General features: G+C 38.8%; 1 protein-coding gene across 1 annotated transcript in view; it reads left to right on the forward strand.

Moving 5' to 3' along the window:
- Nucleotides 1–23,056, forward strand: part of ARNT (aryl hydrocarbon receptor nuclear translocator) — a 49,398-nt gene that overhangs the window by 5,606 nt on the left and 20,736 nt on the right. The window contains 6 exon segments of the mRNA XM_021004640.2: nt 7,964–8,075; nt 10,601–10,645; nt 14,711–14,755; nt 17,833–17,877; nt 19,893–20,106; nt 21,285–21,498. Of these exon segments, the coding sequence (XP_020860299.1) occupies nt 7,964–8,075; nt 10,601–10,645; nt 14,711–14,755; nt 17,833–17,877; nt 19,893–20,106; nt 21,285–21,498 (675 nt within the window).

Here is a 23,056-nt window from a genome sequence, read left to right on the forward strand (position 1 = left end):
GGGTGAAGGATGGCTAGAGAAAAATGCCCAGAGTGGAGAGAGATGGAGTGTGTTGTTTGTGCAGCAGCCAGCAGGCCAGGTCACTGGATCAAAGAATACCTGTTGGGAGGCAAGATGTAAGAAGATTGGAAAGGAACGAGGGGGCTAGTTGATGAAGGGCTTTGAATGCCAGAGCATTTTATATTTGCTCTTGGAGGTGATAGGGAGCCAATGGAGTTTATTGAGTTTGGGTGGTTGACATGATCAGACCTGTGCTTTAGGAAAATCACATTAGTGGCTGAATGGAGGATGGATTGGAGTGAGGAGAGACTTGAGGTAGGCAGAGTCACCTGCAGGCTATTTCAGTTGTCCAGATGTGAGGTGATGAGGGTCTGTACCAGGGAGATGGCAGTGTTAGAGGAGAGAAAGAGTATTGGAGAGGTGGTGCAAAGGTGAAATAGACAAGTGTTGACAACAGCTTGAGTGTGGGGGGTAAAAGATAGTGAAGAGTCCAGGATGGCTGCAAGCCTGGGCGCTGGGAGGGTCATATTGCTCTGCTGTCTGTAATAGGAAATGTGGCGGAGAGAGAAGGAGAGGGTAGGCAAGGGTAGGTGTTATGGTGTTTACAATAAAGGTTATAAGATGAGACTTGTTGCTTGTTGATTTTGGAAGATAATTTGAGGATAGAGTACTAGAAAAAGCTCTGGACTTGATTGAGACCTTGTTTTGAATCTTGCCTCTAATATAGCTTTGTAAGCAAGGGCAAATCTGCAAACCTCCTTGAGCCTCCTTGATAAGGTTCCTTTTTGTGAAATGTGAATAATACCTGAAGTATTTAGTTCACAGGATTGTTATATCAAAGAGATAATGAATGTAAAGCTCTTTTGCAGATATTAAATTGATATATATGTATATATCAGTTGAATTATGATAATATTTCTAATATCGAAATATCTATATGTGTGTTTCTGGTGTGAATTAATAATTTTCCCATTAATTCTAGGTTGGTTTTTTTTTTAATTTCTTTTTTTGCACTAGAAAATAGGGGTTAAGTGTTCCATGAAGTCTTTTGTTCTTCTTGGGTGGTCTATGGATTGAAAAAAAATTGAGAATCACTTGTTCATTTGGATATATGATTTGTGATGTACAGAAGAAATTACATAGAGGAAAGGAACTGATTGGAAGAGGGCCAGGTGTTTGATTTAGATTCTGGCATTCATGACAACCCTTGTGAACTAGTTTGTGTATGGAGTGGATTTTTCCTCTCTGAGTTCTGGTTTGCATCAGTAGACACTTATTTTGTGCTGTAGGCTACAGTTTTATTGTAGATGCAGAATTGGAGGGGGAGGCAAGAGGAAGTAAATCTTTTGTGTTTCTGAAGGTAATATTTAGGAAAAGTACTTTCTCTTCAAATTATTCCACACCTTTTAGGTTTTAGAACTTTAAAAACTAAAACCATTTTAAGTTTTTCAACTTTGAAAAGTCACCATTTGATCGACTTCTTACCTTTTACCTATGTTTACTCTTCTCAGTGATGGCAAGGGTGAAAATTTATGCACTATGTATAAACTCCTTCTCTATCCTGTTTGGGAGAGCATTCTTCAGCATATTTGTCTTGTGTTTATGGAGCCAGTGAATAATGAAAAGGTTTCAACATTGATATTTTCAGTAGCTAAAGCTTTTTAGAGTATGTTACATGATAATTCAGTAGTTAAAGTATGGTCAAAGCCTGGGTATGTGGAGGAAGATGTCTCAGATCTGCATGTTTTTCTATGAAATCAGATTTGTAGAGCTTGCATCATATACTTTTCATGCTCATAGAACTTAAGAGAAGTAGGTAGTTTAAAATATATGAGATACCAGTTCTGCAGGCGCTTTTCAATTCAACAGACTTTTTTTTTTGTATTGGCAATGGTATTTCGTTTTATTGATTTCTTTTTATGTCATAATCATTTTTGGAAAACATCTCTCCTAAGTTGTACCTCTTCCTTCCCCCCACTTCTAACAAAGAAAAACATCAACAAAAATGTGTGTGTGTGTGTGTGTGTGTGTGTGTAAAAAACACACGCGCGCGCACACACACACATTAAAGTGCTGTAGATAGATAAGACGACAAAAACTGAATCAGCCCTTGCTCTTGAAGCCCTTAAATCCTACTTGGGGGAGGAGTTCTCCATCAAACACAAATAAATAGAAGGAAGACTTCATGGAGGAGGGGATACCTGAATTGAACCTTGAGGGAAGATAGAGGCAGAGTGAGGAGGGAGTGCATTTCAGATGTACAAATGCATGATAGCTGGAACTGGAATGTCAGGGAACACCTAGTAGTCCAGTTTGGTTGGAACTAGAAAGCATAAATGATAGTAATGTGGGTAATAAGGCTGGAAAAGGAGAGTGAAGCCAGAGTTTGAGGGCTCCAAAAGCCAAGCTGAGGAGTTTGAATTTTATCCTTGAAGCAATGAAAGGCTTTTGAAGCCATTGAGCACAGAAGGGTATGGTCATATCTACTCCCTAGAGAAGATTAATTTGGCATTTGTGTAAAGGGACAGGGAGACCACTTGGGAGACTCTTGGAATAGGCCAGGTCAGATGTGTTGAGGGCCTGCCTTAGCGTGGTAGCGTGTGAGTGGAGAGAAGGAGATATATGGAAATACGTGGAGGTAGAATCTGTACTTGGTAACTGATCAGATATGAGTAAGTAAGGAAAAGGGAAGAGTTATGGATGACATCAAGATTTCAAACTTTGAAGCAGCTATTCCTTAGTTTAAGCATTCCATTTGTTGTTTGCTTCCTTTTAAACCCTGTTAGGGATCTGTAAGGATGTAGAGGGCCACAGGCTGTTCATGAGGTCTCATTGATGGGCCGAGGCCCCTCTCAGGTGCTGATCTTTGAGCAAAGGTCGCCTGGTTCGGTGCTCCATTATATGGATCTTTAACAATCTTTAACTCCCTTAGTTATTGTATGGTCATTAGCAGTTTATCTGTGATTGGAGTCAGATAAGTACACAGGATGTGCATGCACTGTCCTTAGCACAGCATGAGCTTTACATCATCGTGACTTGAGAAGTTCCTGTTACTTTACTACTTAGTGAATGCTTTGTTAAAATTAAAAGGAGTTGCTTCCATCTTGTCTCCCGCCTCATCAATGCGCATTCGAGATAGAAGGTTAAGCTGGCCTTATCCCTTCAGAGTTAGTATAGGATCCTTGCTCTTGTGGTGAGCTGAGTTAGCTATGCACAACCAAACCCAAGCAATGTGCTGATAGATGAGAATTAACAAAGATGTTATTTTGGTTCTGGGTCTGTGAAAAAAATCTGTGATTTTCTACCTGTACATATTAGTTCTGTGAGTCTTGTACAAATTGGACTAGAGGACCTCTGAGGGCCTTTCCATTTCTGAGGTAATATGATTTTACAAAGTTTCTTTCACGAGGTTACTTCTAAAGATTAGCGTTCAGAGAGCCAGCTTTCTGAATAGGGAGAAGTATTCCATACCCACCCTTTTTGCACTGAATTCTCACATGTTGGGGAAGGTAGCATGGCAGGTAGCTGTCAGGTGCCAGGGAGACCAATGTCCAGACTTACTAATTTATATGGAAACAAAAAGACAAAAATGAAGGGAAGGCCCTTTTTCCTTGATTTTACCTAGATTTTACAGTTTAGGGATATAATTGAGAACAATATTCTGTCTAGAAATTTGTGCTTCTTTGGGGTGAAAAAATATTCTATGGATGCCTTTTATTTTTTTAGAGGTCATTTCTTGATCTAGTTTCTCTGCCTTCCCCACTTGCCATTAAACTCTTCCTTGAAATAAAAACCACATGTGAAAGTATAAGCACCATTCCAGTCTCTTTACAGAGAATTGGGAAATGTGTTTCATCATCTGTTCTTTAAGACGATTGAAGATTTAATCTGAGTTCAGGAGTGTTTTAGTGTAGTCTCATTTATTGATTCTTGTAGTTATTGTTTGTATTGTCCTCATAACCTTCTGTTCTCAAGAATTCTGCCTAGAATGTTGTGGCTTCTCCAGTAAATATTCCCTAGTAATGCTAAGAGTAGTTTGAGCTAGTATCTCTTTTTTAATTAATACATTGGTTGAAAATATGGAAGTCACAATTGCCAGCTTTCCTGTAATTATTTGGAGACATAAAGGTGCATATAGCTCCTGAAAATTAATACATAGTGCTTTTATATGGGATTCAGTGGAAGAATTTAATAAATTTATTATAGAATCTAATTTATAATCTCTTTGCTGCTTCTGATTATTATGTGTCAAATGAGAAACATTTGATTGACAATGGAATAGCAAAATTTTCTGTAGTAATCAAGTGTTTTGGTATGAGATTGCTACTCAGTAGTAGTTTGGCTGATGCTAATTAATTAACATTTTAAAAAGTAAAACAGAAAGAAAGGTAAGGTTTGTAGTACAACTTGAAAAGTTCTTCTTAAAATATCGAATATTTCCATTTTTTTGTCAGCCTTGCTAATTTACCGGGTATGAGTGAGGTAAAACCTCAGTTATTTTAATTTGCATTTCTCTTTGGGAACTGTTCATATAAGTGGCTTTTAAATGATGGAGAACAGTTCTCAAGAGACAAATTTTTATTTTATTTTATTTTAGGCAATTGGAGTTAAGTGACTTGCCCAGGGTCACACAGCTAGTAAGTGTCAAGTGTTTGGTCTGAGGCTGGATTTGAGCTCAGGTCCTCCTGACTTCAGGGCCGGTGCTCTATCCACTGCGCAGTGTAGCTGCCCCGACAGACTTTTCTTAAAGATGCCTAACATGTGGCATATAGAAGTAAGTTTTAACATCTGGGAAAAACTTCTTAGAGTGAATTGAATAATTTCTAAGTTTCACGATGCTAGGCTAATTGTCTTAATACGTCTGCAATCGATGAAGCTTAAAATAATTTAACTTTTTAACTTATGCCTTAAAACACAAAAAAGTTTATTCTTCCTGATGTTAGTCAAAGACTTAAACTTTAAAAACTCATCTTCAATGAGCTGCCGAAGTATCTACAGTGAGAAACATGCTTGTTTGGTGGTTAGACCAGAAATCAAAAGCTTACACTTACTGGGTCTGTCCTCTGCCGCTGATTTACTTGCATCACCAGAATAAATGATTTTTGTCAGTTTGTGCCTCAGAGTGGCAGATACTTTATATTTACTCTGAATCCAATTTAGAGGTAGACTTAGGAAATGATTTAAAAAAAATACAGAAAAATAAGTTCCAGCCTAAGTGGTGGGTCATTGTTTAGAAAATTTGGAAAACTGATTCCTTTAATTAGCCATTTATGTTGGCACAGCACCTTTAATATTTCTTTCTGCCTCAGTCATGTATATTTAATTTCTTACTCTCCTTATTTTAAATTTTATTCCACCTTCTTATTTAGGAAAACAAGTTGAATTTGGCAGTAGTTTAACTTAAAGCTGGATCTTTCCAAGAGAATATTGGTTTTTTAAAAAGTAGGTTAAATTGGCTAAGAGCCAGGTAGTAGAAAGAGTGCAGGACAGGGAATCCATCAGATGACTGGCTTGAGGCCCCAGTTCCTCTCCTTCCCAGCTATGGGACTTTGAGTAACTATTTTAACCTCAGTGTTTTCATCTGTAAAATGGACATAACAATACCTGAATGGCCTGCCTTACCAAGTTTTGAGGATTAGGTGAGATATTGTGTTGAAGATAATGTGTAAATGTAAGCCATATTAATAATTTTAAAAATTCTTCATTTCCATTCTCTCATGCTGCCTTTCTCACTGTAGCTCTGCTCTTTATATAAGGCACTCCATTTCAACACTAGCTAAGTGTGTTAGTAGTGCTATTCTTTGACATGCTAGAAAACTTCTCAATTTATAGTCATGGTAGTCATAGTATTTTAGAGCCACAACCACCTCATGTTCTAGGTGAGGAAACTGAAGCCTGTATAGGTTAAGTGACTCACCAAAGTCACACAGACAGAAACAGCTGGGATGCAAACCTAGTTTCTCTGACTGACCTAAGCATTGAACCTAGCCCAGTTAATGCTTTATTTGGCACTCCTCAAGAGAAAAGAACCTCTTACGAAAATAGTGAACAAGTGTTTATGAAGCACTTACTGTGTGCCAGGCACTGTGCTAAGTGCTGGGGGTACAACTACAATCAAAAAGAAAGGTAATCCCTGCCCACAAGGAACTTAAATTCTTAATGGGGGAAGGTAGCACATAAAATGAAAACTGAAAAGCTGAAGGAGAAAGGAAGTTTTTGGGCTGAGCGTGTGGCTAAGTTCAGAGAATGAGGGGCGGCGGGTCTGGGACCCTTCTTCCAAATGGAGGTTCTGGCATCTTCAAAAGTCTCATGGTGGAAAGTGCTGTCCACATTCAGAGAAAGAACTATGGAGTTGGAATGCAGATCAGTGCATACTATTTGCTCTTCTTTTTCCTTCTGTTTTGTTTTGTTTCCTCTTTCTTGTGGTTCCTCCTATTGGTTCTAATTCTTCCTTATAACATGACTAATGTGAAAATATGTTTAATAGGAATGTATATGTAGAGCCTGTATCATCAGATTGCACACTGTCTTAGGGAGGGAGAGGGAGAAAATTTAAAACTCAAAAGCTTATGGAAGTGATTGTTGAAAACTAAAAATAAATTAATTAATTAAAAAAAACCCGCAAATGGAGGTTCTGGAAAGAACTCGCTAATAAGAGAAGGGGCCTGCAGGAATGTACCCTGTTATAAGCCCCAGAGAGGAGAGAGCTGCAATCAGGAGACAGCTTGTTTCAAACTAAGAGTTTAAATAAAAATGAAGACAATCTAGATGTGAGAAATTGGTGTGTTTTTTTTTAAGGCTAGCTAATGTAAAAGACAGAGTATATGTATGTACCAGGATGTATGGGCAGCTAGGTGGAACAGTGGATAGAGTGCCGGGCCTAAAGTGAGGAAGACTCACCTTCCTGAGTTCAAATCTGGCCTCAGACACTTACTAGCTCTGAGATTCTGGGCAAGTCACTTAACCCTGTTTGCCTCAGTTTCCTTGTCTGTCAAATAAACTGGAGAAGAAAATGACAAACCACTCCATTATCTCTGCCAAGAAGACCCCACATGGTGTCATGAAGAGTTGAACATGACTGAAACAACTGAAAAACAACAAAACAACCAGAATGTATAATCATAAGGATCAGAAGGAATGTAGACTGAAGTATTGCTACCTGTATGTTTAAAATCACTTTTATTGTAAAATGTATTAATCATAAAGTAAGCGTAGAAGGTTTATTAGTGGAAGAGACTTTAGGTATTATCTAGTTGGGAGTTCTTAACCTGGGGGCTGTGAACTTTAAAAAAAAAAAAGCATTCTAGGGCATCTAGGTGGTGCAGTGGATGGAGCACCAGTCCTGGAGTCAGGAGGATCTGAGTTCAAATGAGGTCTCAGACACTTATTAGCTGTGTGACCCTGGGCAAGTCACTTATTCCCCCCTCCAAAAAAAAATTCTGATAACTGTATTTCAATATAATTGGTTTTCTCATAATACTGTATGTTCTTTTTTTTTGTACTTAAAAACATTATACTCTGAATGAGTCCTTAGACTTCACCTGACTGATTGCCAGACAGGGTCTGTGAAACAAAGAGGAAGAACCTTTGACCTTCCTTATTTTACCAGTGAGGAAACTGAGGCAGAGGGAAGAGACATAGCTTGCCTAAGATTCCACGTGGAGGAAGCTCTAGTGCCAGGACTTAAATCCAGTGCTCTCTCTGTTGCCTTACACTTTCTCCCAGGGCCTCAGAAAGGGAAGTGATTTGGCTGAGGTTCCTCAGGGATAACAGAGCTGGAATGTAAATTACCAAATCTCTCCCCCCTTCACCGTGTTGCAGGAGGAAAGAGAAACTAGTTTATATAACCATTGTAGGTACCTAATAAATGCTAGTTGACAGTTGACTTTTATCAGTTCACTTGAAATCTGTACTGATAATAAAAGGGCTTTAAAAAAATCATACCTTTTGTTTTCTCTAACAGAGATGGCATCAGATGTTTCATCATTGGGTGCAGCCATTGTATCTGGAAACCCTGGACCTGGTGTTCAAGGTGGGGGAGCCATCACTCAGCGGACTATTAAGCGTCGGCCAGGGTAAGAGTACAGAATGAGATGGTGTTGAGGGTTCCTGTAAACTTAGAAACCTGATTCTGGAATGTGTTCATTTAGTTGATGCCTAATCTGTCGGTAAGAGAATTGACTTAGTTTCGGAATCACACTTACTCCTCAGCTATTTCTGGCTATTCCCCAATGTTCTGCTACTGAACTGTTGTGTTTGCTAGATTTGGTATGAAGTGGGATTAAAGGTTTGTACTGATTTTATTTTTAAAAAATATCTAACAAATAGTTTAGTAGCCAATTGAGGACTACTGGGATGGATGAATGAATGAAAAAGTATTTGTTAAGCACTTACTGTGTTCAGAGCACTGTGCTAATTGCTGAGGATACAGATAGAAAAGAGCCCACGCTTCATTTGGTGAAGTAATAATACATGGAAGGGGTTTTGGATGAACCATGGGACCTTTCCTTAGGGCACTTCAGCAAAGTATTCTTGTTACCTTTTTAGCATAATTCCAAATTGTTTTCCGGAATGGTTGAACCAGATGGATCAATGTCATTTCCACTGATAATGATATCAGTTTCTCATTCTGAACCCTTTGATAATGCCAAGACCTTGGAGACAAGAACTTTCTTTTCTAGGTCTTTAATAGCCATGGTTGCAGCACCGGCAGGAGCAGTTCCCAGTATGCCTCTCCATGAAGGTTGCTTCCCAGAATGATGGGAATGAGGGATGGACTGGGTGCTGTCATTCTCAGGTTATGGGGCTTACCTGCCTGGCAGGGACAGTGGGTTAACAGTTGGTGTTGGTGGTAGCCCACCTTGGTGGTGGCGAGGAAGGTGGGCCTTTCTCCTTGCAACGATGGTTGCAAGGCCTTGGCTGGAGGCAAGACTGGAGCTGCTGCTATTCTCCAGGCTCTCAGGGTCAGGGGGCTTGTCTCCATCACGCCATAGTTGAAGTTGCAGTGGTTTGACTTGCCTAGTTCACATGTTGCCTCCTCCCTCTCTCTTGGGGTGCCTTGCTGCTTCAGCAAGGCAGGCATACCTTTCCTGTCAGTGGCAGTGGGTCAGCAGTTGGTGGGCATGGCTGGCTCTTTTTCCACAGGAGCTACTGCCCTGGACAATGACTATGGAGTCTGGGTTTAAGGGTCAGGATCCTGGGCTTTCTTTATCTGAGTGTTAGGGGTAGTGGTGGTCAAGGTGGTAGTGCTGGGTTAAATTGCTTGGCACAGTTTACCTCCTGTCTCTTCAGGACACCTTGCTGCTTTATGCGTATATGACTGGGTGTAGTTCTTCATCTTTTTCCACACACAGAAAGTTTTACATCAAGGTTGAGGAAGATGTTGGCTGGTTGCCCTTCAGTGACCTCTGTGCTGCATTTATAAAGCCATTTTGATTTTGTTTTTAAAAGTTATATTCATATCTTTTGTTTTTATATAATCTTCATTTCATAATATATTCCTTTCTCTTCCATACCCAGAAAACCATTTCTTATCACAAAGAATAAAAATACAGAGGAGAAAAAAACAAGTTCAGCAAAACTAGCCAATGTTAAAATATATGTAGTGTTCCACATACATGGTTTCCCGTCTTACCCTGGTCTAGGCCCTCACCTGCTCACGTCTAGATTATTGCAGTAGCCTGCTGGTAGGTGTGCCTGCTTTAAGTCTCTCCTCACTCCAGTTCATCCTCTATTCATTTGCCAAAGTGATTTTCCTAAATTGCAAGTCTGACAATGTCAGACTATTTCTTCTATAACTTATTGGTGTGTTGTTGGTTTTGTGTTGTAGTCAGTCAAAGTAACCAATTTCATTCTTTAAAACATGGTTTGTTACAAAAGTTATAACAGTAGATTGCTTTCCCCCTATCTTCACTTAAACTGTCTTGAACTATTCATTTTTAAATATCAACATCTTCCCTTTGAACTGAAGCAAAACAAAAAACCATCAATCTTCAGAGTTAATGGTATTTTAAAGTTAGAATCAACCTAAAAATTAGGCAGGAGACTGAGTTGATTCTGTTTCTCATTTTTAAGTAATATAGTGTAACAACTTTTCTTGCATTCTAGATCACCTACTCTCAAGAGAACTATCCTCTTATTCATTCTAGGCATTGGGGATAGGATAAGTGTTTCAGAAAAGCAAGCGATAGATACTCCATAGATTGTGGCAGTGTATCAGGGACCAGTGCTTCACATGAGCTTTTCTGGTACTTACTGAAGCCCTGTGTCAGAAAGTATAGTATTATAAACTCTTCGTGATATGTCATCTCTTAATTTCTGATTGAGGTTTCATGCAAAATCAGTCTCTGGGTACACCTTTTTAAAAGTCAGTCACTCACCTAATGCAAATACAATGATGTATTTAGTTGTTCTTTTCCTAGCTTCATCTCCATTTGTTTTGACCCAAAGAGGAAGAATGAAGCTGCTTTGTTATAATTTTCCCTTGTTGCTTTTCTTTTCATTCTTAGATGCCTACTTCTGTGCGGATGAGACAACAGGTGGGTAAAGAATTATTTTGTTAATGAGCTGTCTTTAACATTTTATTTTTGGAATTTTCCAGGCTTGATTTTGATGATGATGGAGAAGGAAACAGTAAATTTTTGAGGTAAGGATTTTTTTCTCATTTCCTAGACTTTTGGAATTAAAAATGACTTTAGATCCCATAACCAGAATTGAAACTACGTAATTTTATGTATTATATTTCTTTTCTTTTTGAGAAGATGCTCAAGCATCCTGTTAGCTCCAGAGGAATGACCTAGAGGCTGATAGGCTTTGCAAGCCTCCCTAATTACTTTCTGCTTCTTGAGGGTAGAGTTTGGAAATTTGTTTATGGGTACTTCTGGAGCACTTGAACTAAGCTTTGTCTGTTATTATAGGGTCATGCAAGATATTTATGATCTGTGATTGGGCCACAGAAGGCTTTTAACTAGCTACCTCCTTTTCCTTTATTCAGATGTTAACATCACCCAGATTATTCCTTGCGTTATAAGGGAGCTGTTTTCTTTGCATTTAATGTAGTATGAAGGAGCTTTTTCTGAAAATCTTGCTTGAGTGTTTAGGTGGTTCAAGTTTTGACTACATGCCATGGCTTAATAGACTTATTTAAACATAATGTAGTCATTGATGTCACCGTTCGTCATAATTTTAGAGACATAGTTTAGGTTCTTAGCTCCTTAGTAACTAAAGAGTTGCTTAATGTCTCCATCAGGGTAGGCTTTAGAACAACACTAAAGAGGAAGAAACATCTACAGATAATTTTTATATCTCCCCTACCCTGTAAACTCAGTTGTCCACTTACACTGATAAGTTAATTCCAGCCCTAAACCCTCAACTTCCTTTATACAGAAGCAATACAAAAAACCAGCAGATTCATTTAACCTTTCTCCTTTCCTCAGAAAGATTGCTGTCCCCTAGAGGTGTGATATAACATAGTTTGAGAGTCAAATGTTCTAGTGGAAAGAGACTTGGACCCTAAATCAATAGATCTTGGTTGAAATCCTGACTCCAGCACTTACTGGCTTTGCTCTGTTCTTGTGTCTGTCAAATGAGGATAAGAATACTTGTACTACCTCCCTCACGGTGTTCTTGGAGGGGGAGAAAGCTTTGTAAACTGGGGAGTAGTTATTTGCAATGTAGTGGTCACACGTGTCATGACACACACTTCAGTGCATTGTAGGAATTCTTCTAAAATATTCTGGAGAGGTCATGAATCTTCTGTTTGTACATTTTTATTGATGCTCATTTAATTACCATAGAAAGCAGCCGGTTCCATTGGGAGACAATTAATTGCTGGAAAGTCATGTTCAAATTGAAGTCAAAATATGATTTGTGTCACTCTACCTTGGTTCTCCTGTCCTAGTTCTGCACTCAGGAATTAACATAGAATTAAGTCTAAACTCTTTTCCTCTGATGACCTTGGAGATATTTTAGTACAAGTATTTTCTCTCCTAAGACGTCTTTTCTTCAGCAGTAAACATCTCCATTTCCTTTAATTGCCCCTTATATGGCATGATTTCCAGGCCTTTTATCATCTTTTTCTCCCCAGTATGCTTAGTAAAATGTAGAATCCAGAGCCAAACAAAATATTCTAGACTTGACGTGGCAGTACAAAGTATATAATTATTGTATCCTTGTTCTAAGGAATGTTGTACAGCCTAAGATTACCTACCTTTGCGTAGGTATCTCAGTTTTGGCTTGTAGTCCCCAAAAGTCTTTTTTTCATTTAAGCTTTTGTTAGTCACTTGATAGGAAGCGAGCACAGTTCAGTAGACTTTCTCCTGGCATATTCATACCATACTAGCCTCAGTGGTCTAGAGCAGTATTTTAGCAGGCTGATATATTGGTTCTGTCAACGGCCAGTCACAGCGTCAGGAGTCTTATGTGAAAGCCAGGTTTATTACAAGAGAAATGAACATGCATGTGGAACCCAGAGTTCACAATCCTCGTAGAAGTTTGCATATTTTTGACACTACAACAAAAAGAGGAGGAGAAAACAGGAAGGGGTTTGGCATGGGAGGGGAAAGGTGCAGTGAAGGTGGGAAAGGACAAAACCCCTTCTGAAGGGGAGGAGCAAGGCTATGGAAAAAGCTGCATTCTTTTCTCTTCAGAACCGCTAGACTGAAGATAGAGTCTGCTTATCTACAAAGTACCCCAGCTCCAAAAGCATTTTCTGGGTCTGGCACAGACTGGGTGGCACCTGTCTTGCTTCCCAAGGACACACAGGGAATTCAGCTTGGGAGGTGCAAACAACAAATTATATTCTGGGGTGGGAATGGGGGGGGTGCTTCATCCTTGATATATTCATAGCCTCCTGCATGCTCAGGGGACCCCTTAACAGCCTGTGTGCATATATCTCAAGCCTCATTTGTAGTGCACTTCTATGACTTCATGATTAAATTCCTACTTGGAGTGGAAGCATGAAAAATATGTGCCAGTTGATATGTACAAGTTATCCTAGAGCATCCTTATTTATACTGTCTAGTGATTTATGGTCAGTTCTAGGAGCAAGGCACAGATGTATTGATTAATTTCATGATTGCTTTTAAAAGTGCACTTATTGGTTTTATTTTTTAGGTAGTGTCTATAACATAGATTCTCTGGTAGTGTAGGAGAACAGGGATGGGGCTGATATCCAAAATGAGTGGTGTTAGAACATTCAAGGTTTTTTTTGTTTTGTTTTGTTTTTGTTTATTTGTTTTTTGAAGCAATCAGGGTTAAGTGACTTGCCCAGTCACTTAGGTAGTAAGTGTCTGAAACCAGATTTGAACTTGGGTCCTCCTGACTCCAGGGCCAGTGCACCATCCACTACACCACCTAGCTGCCCCCCCTTTTTTCTTTTTGGTGAGTCAAAGACCTGAGCTCTGTCTGCTGTGCCACCTAGCTGCCCCAAAGAGGAAAGGAGTATACTTTTTTTTTCTTTTTTGGTGAGGATTAAGTGACTTGCCCAGGGTCACATATCTAGTACGTGTCAAGTGTCTGAGGCTGGATTTGAACTCAGGTCTTCCTGACTCTTAAGACCAGAGCTCTATCCACTGTGCCACCTAGCTGCCCCCATTCTTTGCCTTTAAAAAAGTAAAACAATTTATCTCTAATAGAGATTGCTTTAAACTTCTAAGGTCATTCATTTATTCTCATTTTGCTTTTGCACTTGAGCCTTGTTAAAAATATATATACATCCATTATTTTCCAGTTAACAAGCATTTATTTTCTCTCCCTTCATTCCCCCCTCCGAAAAAGAAGAAAAGCAAAACCTTCGTAATGTATGTATAGTTAAGCAAAATTAAATTTCTGTGTCCAAAATTGCATGTCTCATTCTGCGTCTTCAGTCTATTACCTCCATCAAAAGGTAGGTAGCATTCTTCATCATCAGTCCTCTGGACCTCTGATTTGTCTTTGCATTGATGAGAGCTCATAAGTCTTTCAAAGACTTTTTATTTTTGTTTTATTTGTTCTTACATAAATTGTTCTCTTGGTTCTGCTTACTTTACTCTGCATTATTAGTTCATCTGTAGAGATTTTCACTTCTGTGGTTCTGCTGTATTGAAGATTTGGGCGTCTGTGAGGCAGTAGTGTAAAGTGCAGACTCGACAACTGATTGAACTTTCTATACATTTATGGTAAAAAACTTACCTGGCTCCTTTTGGTGTATGCTGTCCAGGCCTTAGAGCATTTTACTGTAACAAGGAGGAGAAAGAAAATTAGATTATCCACATATAGATTAAATTGGCTCTGAAGATACTAAAGATCTCTTTTCATAAGAACTTGTTATTGTTTCTGTTGTAGCAAGCAGGATGGAATCTACCTGGTAAGCTGATGATGACTGGATCAAGCTTATTACTTAAATAAAAAAATAAACTGTATTTTTCAAAGCATGATTTAAGCCATCCTTTTCTTGAGTGGTTATGGCAGTATATGTAGCAGCTTTCCTCATGAGATCATTTTCTTTCTTTTTGGCCTCTTTTGATATATGATAAATACATTAGGATCTTGGCAAGGATTAACAATCTGTTGGGCCTTTTCTAGCCTGGGTGCTACTTTCTCTACAACATTGGTATTCCCCCATCATCTCCCTTTTTATAATGTCCTTTATGTTGTACCACATTTCTAACTCAGAGAAAAATAAGTTAAATGACCACAATGTAGTGAAATTGTTCTTTCTTTTCTTCTCCAGATGTGATGATGATCAGATGCCTAATGATAAAGAGCGGTTTGCCAGGTAATGTTAACGCAAGCTCTTAGTCCTCTATACCATGGTATCAGGCACCCTGTCCATACTGTTTTTTCTGACTGGAGTGGCTTGGTCTGCCTACTCTAACTTGTTCTGTTTAGAGATCTAGAAAGTTCAAAACTCCAGCTCCTATTGTTTAATAAAGTTCATGCCATTTCACCATAAAACAGTGAATAGAAATATATTGGCATATGTTACTGTGTTTATGCACATCCCCTATCGTTAAAGTGGTATACCACCTGGGTGCTATGCAGTGTCAGCCAAAATCTGAATTAACTGCCATGTGGAATTGCTTTGACTTGTTTGTTAAGTGAATATTTAAAATCTGTTTATGTAATATTATTGGGCCTGGGTCAGAAGTCTTTTTCAGATTCTGTTTTTAGAACTAGAGTAGATGTGATTTGAAATAGAATTAGTTTATTTAAATGGCTAGTAAAAAACTCAGTTTTTTCCTTTATTAAAAAGTATATTCTTTTTTAGTATTACTTGGGTATTTACATTTTTTTGTAATTCATGCATTTTTTCATCTTAGAAGATAACTTACATTTTAAAGCAGTGCTTTATTTTTATATTTTTCAGATTAATTTTGTGCTGCATCAGAAAAGTGTGTAATGGGTTTGATTCAAAACTGTGGGTCTAGGAAACACTTTGTTAAAACACCTTGTTATATACTGTGAGAAACTGGCATTAAACTTGGTTGCTGTCCTGAAGATATTATAGTCTATTTGGGAAGATTAAATGATGAACGACATAAGGCAGTATAAAATGAAATACTTAATTGTGTGGTAGGTTCTAAGTATGGTAGGATTTCAGAGAAAAGGATGATGATGATTTGTGAGTCCTGGAGTAGTCGGGGAGGGATTCATGGAGGAGATGAATTTTAGGTTGGACTTTGAATAGAATTTGAATAGAGACATAGAAAGCTTTTCTATTTGAGGAAAAATATCTAAGGCATGGAAGTAGAAACTTTCACTTTCTTTGTAGAAACGGATCAGAGGGTTAGGGAGTAGTGGGACATAGGTAGAATAGGGCTGGGTTAGGGGAGACATCTCAGGCTGGACAAAGGAGATTGAGCTTGATAAATTTGATAGTAAGCCGTGTTAGACTTTTCAGAGACAACATAGTGTCATAGATGTATTGAAGGAAGAATTGACAGGATCTAACTTAATTGTGTCATTTAGCACAACTTATTGAAGTAGATACTTATTAAATCGTTGGGAGGTAAACCAGCACTAATTCAATAGGTTAGTTGTGGCTGTTTGGAGAATATTTTTGCCATCCAAATCAAGATGATAAATCACAGAGTACACTGCTTTTAGATGTTGCCTGGCTTCTCTACAAACAAAATTTATTTTTTTAAGATATGATTCTTACTTGTAATGCAGCTGTTTGGATCAAGAGCAGTGTGGTAGAGTTGGAAAGAGTGTTGAATTGAGAATTAGAGGCCCTGAGTTTAAATACTAGTTTTGACACTTGTGACCCATATACTTGGGTCATAAACCTTTTTGGGCTTTAGTTCTTTATCTGGAAAAGAAGGATATAGGACAGTGTGGCCTTCAAAGTTGTATCTGGCTTTAGAACATACATGTCGAAGAGGGGTCACTTTTACATATTTAAATAGTGTATTTAAAAATAGAAAACCATTCTTAGTCTACAGCAGACAAAAACAGGCTGCAGGCCAGGGAAAGGTCAGGTTATAGGTGGCCACTGGACCTTGATTCTCTCTTGATTTCCATTATCCATTCCACTTTGGTAGTTTTCTCAGGGAACTGAGATTTAGACTGCTTGTGCTTAGGTGTCTATGAAAGTCTGATTTTGAACTTTCCATTGAGTTATTTTTCCTGAAATGTAATTTTTTTCTCCCAGTACAGGTCCTCTAGTGTACTGGCAAGCCCTGATAGTTGCACTTGTGTAGCATCTCTCACATTCCCTCCTACAGTCTTCACTAGAGTGAATTTATAGACTTCAAGTGTGGGGATAATTTTCTACCTTTTATTGAAAAAAAATTACGGGCTTTTTAAAACAAGAAAATTAAGCTGCTTTCCTTGCTAACGGCAGGAAGAGGGAGGAGAACCCAATGAGCAATGAACTATTTATATCAATCTCCATTTTCTTCTGATCTTTGGTAGAGTATAGAATGTATTTTTTTATACTTGTAATCATTGTGCATGTGTTATTTTGTGTTCTCCATTTTTCACTGAAACATTATTTCATATAAGCATTTCTATATATTAACATATCAGTTGTAATAGCTATGTAAGAGTTCATCGTGTTAATACAGCATAGTGTGCTTTGTTTCTTAAGCGGCAGCAGATATCCTAAAAATAGAACCAGTGGCTGACACTCTCATCTGCTCCTGTGCCACACTAGCATGGTATTTCTTCAGTTGCCACTGAGATACCTCAGTTTCCCAGTAAAAGTTACCGGTAACCCATTGTTTCTCCTTCAGAGGAGGGGCTAGTACTAGGGGAACAAGAGTGTTGTGGTTCTTTTGCAGAGAGTTGGTTAAGTTGGGAATGAATGAATAGAAAGCAGGAGTTATTTGGAAAAGCAGACAAAGACTAAAGAGAGTGCCAGAAACTGGGCTCTGCATGCTATTTATATAGCCTCTCCAGTGCAACTCTGTTGTTTTCTGTGACTCGGAGCATACGTGTGTGTCTATTAATGACAACCTGTTCTTAATCTCTTGTTCCAAGTTCAGATAGGAACAATTCTTACCTTGTTGAGTAGCAACATATCTCCTTCCCTTATTGGGAGGGAGCAGTGTATGACAGAGCAGGCCTCCTAAGTTCTCTTGGATTATTCTCTCACAGACTTTAGATATCTTTACTGTCTACTTTAATAGGGTCTAATTGAGGTTGCAAAGTGCTTTATGTTCAGATGGGGTTCATTCAAAGTTTCTTTTAAATTGATCTTTGTCTTCCATATTGGTTTCTTTGTTCTAACAGGTGGTTTTGCATAGCTATGGGCTGAGTTCCATTTTATCTTTCTTCCCTTTTGCCCATCTTCCTTTCATTTATCTTTATTAAAAAATTTTTAGCTTAGTTCATCAATTTTATTTTTAGGTCGGATGATGAACAGAGTTCAGCGGATAAAGAGAGACTTGCCAGGTAGGAGAACAGTGTTCAACATGGTGAAGCCAACAATGTTCTTTTTTCTTCTCCTTCCCAATCTAAAAATTTCCTTTCATTTCCCTTCCTCTTTGTGCATTCTCTTATCTGTGACAGATGAAGATGGTACCTTATGGAAGTGTATGTGAAATTAAGCCCTTTTGGGCTTCCCCCCAGAAAAATAATGTGGGTTGGGGAAAATGGCCAATTTTTAAATTTAGAAAATTGTTATTAGTAATAGAGTTTTATTCTTCCTTTGAATCCTAGCATCAAGTGATTAGAGAACAGAAAGCTCTCACAGTCTCAGTAGCTGTGCCAGTTTGTGCTTTGGCAGGGATGTACTTTCTTGTCAGAAAGCCAAATGCCAAAAAATACTCTGTGTTTAAGATCATCTCCTGCCATGTTAAACCACAGCAGTTCCTTCCCTACCACTCTAGAAAACCATCTATCCTGGTTTCCGGTGTTGTTTTGTAGCCCACATTGCTGTGCCACAAAAGGATTGCATTGCTTCAGTGATGGAGGCTTTGCTTGTGGCTGCTCAGAATCATCTCGGCAGCTTCTTTGTGGTCATCAGAAAGTTCATTCTTTGAGATTGGGTGTCAAATACTTGTCAGACAGGTGTCTGCTCCCACTCTAAAGGTGGAGTTTTAAGTGTTCTGAAGTAACAGTCATGAAATTAGAGGTCTGTGTAGGGGAAATCCATTTCTTCTTTGCACAGGAAGACTTTAGGGTTGTTTTTGCTGGCTGTCAACCCCAGCTTAGTAAGAGAGTAGCAGAAAATGGGTCAGAGTTTCTTTGGTATGTGATGGGTAGCTGAAGCCGGTACTCAGGAGATTTTTTTTTTTAAGCTCTGTCATCCTTTTTTCCACTCATTTTTCCATGCTTTTTTCCCTTCTTGTTTTCCATCTTTGCTACAAAATTTTTGTTAGTATTCCATGCTGTATTTCCTACTAACCAGCACACTCTTTAGAAAACCTGGTTCTGCGTGGCCTAATGTGAAGAGCCCTGAATTCAGTAGACCTGGGTTCAAGTCTTTGTCCTGCCATTAACTGGCTGAGGGACCTTGGATAAGTCCCTTAGCCTGTCTGGTCCTATATCTCCTCACATGTACGATGAGGTGGTTACACTATATCTAAAGTTCCTTTTATCTGTAAAGTACTTTAACTCCTGTTTTAGTTTTGGGAAAGCAATGTTGGGGACCAGGTCTTCTGGCCCTAAAATGACAGTCTAGTCAAACCCAGGTGCCACTGTTTATCTTCACCTTTGAAGTCATAAAGTGGTCTGCCTCCCTTAGGTCTTCTAGAATGATTTTCACTCATTTCTCTGCTTCACATTTGTGGTTCACAAGAAACCCTTTTGGGAGCATCTTGTGGCGAAATATTTGTTTAGACGTTTAGTTTATTAATTAAAGAAGATACAACTTTCTGTCTCAGGAGTAGCATATAATAACTTTTTAACATAATACCCTCAACTTTGCCCTATCTGTATTTTTTTGAGCAAGACATAAGCTAGGAGTGGAGCAGCATGGGGAAAACCTGTACTTACAGTCACATTTCTATACCCACTTTATGAATTATACTTAGGTAAACAGGTCATTTTCCCATGTCACCCTTCACTTGAAAAGTTTAGTAAATGAGCATAATGTCGACCACTTGAAAATAGAGATTCCTTAGGAACTTCAATGAATGAAGTCAATGTCCTTTACTTGAAAAAGAACTACCAGCTTTTGCTGAGAGGCAATTTTCAAAGGATATGAAATGAAGGGCTCCATTAGGTTAGCAGGGAGACCCTGGGATCTTCCTGCCCTCTCTCCTGCCTTGTGTCATTTTCTGTTTTGTGCATGATCTGCATGAGAGGGTTGGCTATCCCTCCTAACTTCTTGAAGACTTTAGCACTACTAAAACAAAATGTCACATCCCTCAGCAGCCTATCTGGTAGGTATGTTGCTTCATTATGCCACTAAATGACTGGGTATGACCTACTAGGTGGGGCTTTTCCCCTTTCTCTCAATGTAGGGAAAATCATAGTGAAATTGAACGTCGACGGCGGAATAAGATGACAGCTTACATCACAGAACTGTCAGACATGGTACCCACCTGCAGTGCCTTGGCCCGAAAACCAGACAAGTTGACCATCTTACGCATGGCCGTGTCACACATGAAGTCCTTGAGGGGAACTGGCAACACTTCTACAGATGGCACCTATAAACCATCCTTCCTTACTGACCAGGTCTCTGGGTCCCACTAGCCCTAAAGAGGCCTGGGAGTTGGGTGGATCATTTTGTAACTTTGTTCCTCTTTGGGTAAATAACTATATTTTCCAGACAGTATATCAGAGTAGGGGAGAATATATGTGAAGTGTTGAAGGAAACAGCAATTTTGAGAAAAAGACTGAAAATCGAGTTACAGTGAAAATAGGAACTTCTCCCTTCACCGTATTTGTTGACCTTTAGGCTACTGTTGCTCGTGGCTGTCGGGTGCATTAGTGTTGGGACTATGAAATAAGGAAGGGACTGGTTAAAGCTAATGGGGGTTTTGGAATTTGGCACAAACACTTAGCTTACAAAGTGTGGTGGAATAATTGGGGCAGGAGAGTCGTTAAGAAAGAGAAACAGGTTTGAGAGATCTCTAATTCAACCTGTGATGTGTATGAGGGACTTGGACTTCCCCTGAGCATGAGCATTTATGAAGGATGGAGAATAGTCCCTGATACCGAATGTTGCTATGGTTTAAATGAGGAAAGAAGGAAGTCCAGTGGGCAATTGCTCTGACAAAGAGCTCTGAACTATATACTCTGAGGATTCCAAAGGAGGATACATGATCTCTATTTTTGTGGAGCCCACAGTCTAAGTAAAAGAGGCATTAAAAAATGACATGAAGAAATAGAAATTATATATTGCTAGATAAATAAGTGCTAGAGATGAGCAGAATTGAATGGAATAATGAAAGCTTAGTGAGGATAATCATGTTGGACTTCTTGGAGTAGAAGAGCTTTAAACAGGGATTTAAAGCAAAGGAAAAAGGACACAGATTTGTTTCCTAGTTCTACACAGGAGAATTTCTGTAAAGATTATATAAAGATTCAGATAACAGAGTAGAAGCTCATAGAAATAACCTTAGAAAAGATAGTCCTTTTTTTTAACATGAAGAAACTAAGACACAGAAAAATTAGATATCTATGTGAATATATATAGAAAAAGTTACCAAGACGTTATCTCAAGATACTTTAGAAATGCAGCTGTAATTGAGGTGGAAGAAGAGTGGATGAGGGTTGGAGCCCTGGTACTACTTTGAAATTAAGCTTTTTTTGGTCATAAGAGATGCAGACTCCTTGAATCCTCCACTGATGGAAATAACTTAGTTTCTCAGAGTTTATCGTATTAATTCTTTGTATTCTACTTTGGGTAGGAGCTGAAACACCTGATACTGGAAGCAGCAGATGGTTTTCTGTTCATTGTGTCATGTGAGACAGGCCGAGTGGTGTATGTATCTGATTCAGTGACTCCTGTCTTGAACCAACCACAGTCCGAATGGTTTGGCAGCACGCTTTATGACCAAGTGCACCCAGATGATGTGGATAAGCTCCGGGAGCAGCTCTCCACCTCTGAAAATGCTTTGACTGGTGAGACTTGAATAGTTGGTCAATGGGAAAAAAAAGGGATGGTAAGGGTTTTGAAGCAGAATCCAAGTCCTCTGGCTCCACAGCCTGTGCTTTGTCATGCTGCCATAAAGTAGGAGTGGGTTTTGTGCCTTTTCCTTCTTCTCCCCTTCTCCCGTCTGTGTTGGCTTAAAGGGAGCTAAAGAAATGCACTGTCTCCAGAAATCTTCTAATCCTATAAAATCAAGTCTTTATTGTTTACACGTGGATCATCTACTTATGCCTTATCCTTGGATAATTTTTCATCTAAGATTGATACCTGGAATGGACCAAGACTCCCCTTTCACACCATCATTCATCAGTATTTTATTAGGGAAGGTAACTCATTTTAATGTTACCATGAGCTGAATAAGGCATCAAATCTGAAAAGAAAATAAGAATTCAAGACTCTTGCTAAATGGAGGTCATTTAAGAGACTCCAGTGGAGTCTAGTAGAAATAAAATCAAAGATATGCTAAGGTTTGGGGTGAACCAGTGTCAATAACTTTATCTTGTTGTTGATCGTTAGTTTCTGTCTTATTGTCATCTGTGGAGTTCAAGTTAGCCTGCTCTTTCATTCTCCGTAGTTTTAGCATGAATATTTGGAGGATTTTTTTAATCTTTCCATTGCCCAGAATGGGAATTCCCTCCATCAATGCCAATCACAGCCTATTTGTGACTTAAGTAATTCCTAGGGAGTTTCCTGAGGCCTGTGGAAATGAAGTGACTTACCCACAATCATATAAGTCAGCAAGTATTTGTTCAATGTCTGCTGTGCCTAAGTAGCTTCGAACTGGGTAAATTATATATGTACTGGGAAAACCAAATAAAAAATGAAATGCTTCCATTCTTTGGTGGAGAGCACATAGACAGATGTATGTAGGAAATAAATAGAAGGTGATTTCAGTAGGGTCAGGAGAGATGGGGACAGCTCCCATGGAAGAGGTGGCATATGAGGAAAAGAAGGATTCTAGGAGGCTGACGTCATACCACTACTAAGTAATCCTGGTCTTCCTGACTCCCAACCCAGCACCCCAAACCCTATGCCATGCTACTTTTCTCTGTTACCATGGCGTGATCTAATTAATAGTACATTTAATGCTTGATTTCTGTTAACAGTGGGGAAACACAATGATACATTAACTGCACATAATCAGAAATACTTGTCCTTTAAAGTTTCTGGTTGTGGTTAAGTTTGTCTTTCTAATAAAGTGGCACATAGGTACTTAGTAATTGCTTGTTGATTGATTTTTATTAAGCTTAAATATTATGTGCCAGATGAGAGCCTGCCTAAGATTAAAAATTTATCATACATAGTCTGTATATGTGTAATTGATGGTTGAGTGTGCTAGACATTCACTTTCCCACTCCTCATAGACTCCTTCCCATATAGCGGGGGCCCAGTGTGATGGTCAGGGCCGTCCATTTCCATTAATACTGAAAGCATTAGACAGAGACAGGAAAGAAGTGAGAAGTTTCTTAGATCAGTGCCAAATCCCAAACTTATGCTATTGCTAAAAATTGGTTAGGGCTGCAAATGTCT

This window comes from Phascolarctos cinereus, unplaced genomic scaffold (assembly GCF_003287225.1).
Source record: "Phascolarctos cinereus isolate Bilbo 61053 unplaced genomic scaffold, phaCin_HiC Scaffold_5;HRSCAF=322, whole genome shotgun sequence".
In the NCBI taxonomy this organism is placed as follows: Eukaryota; Metazoa; Chordata; class Mammalia; order Diprotodontia; family Phascolarctidae; genus Phascolarctos; species Phascolarctos cinereus.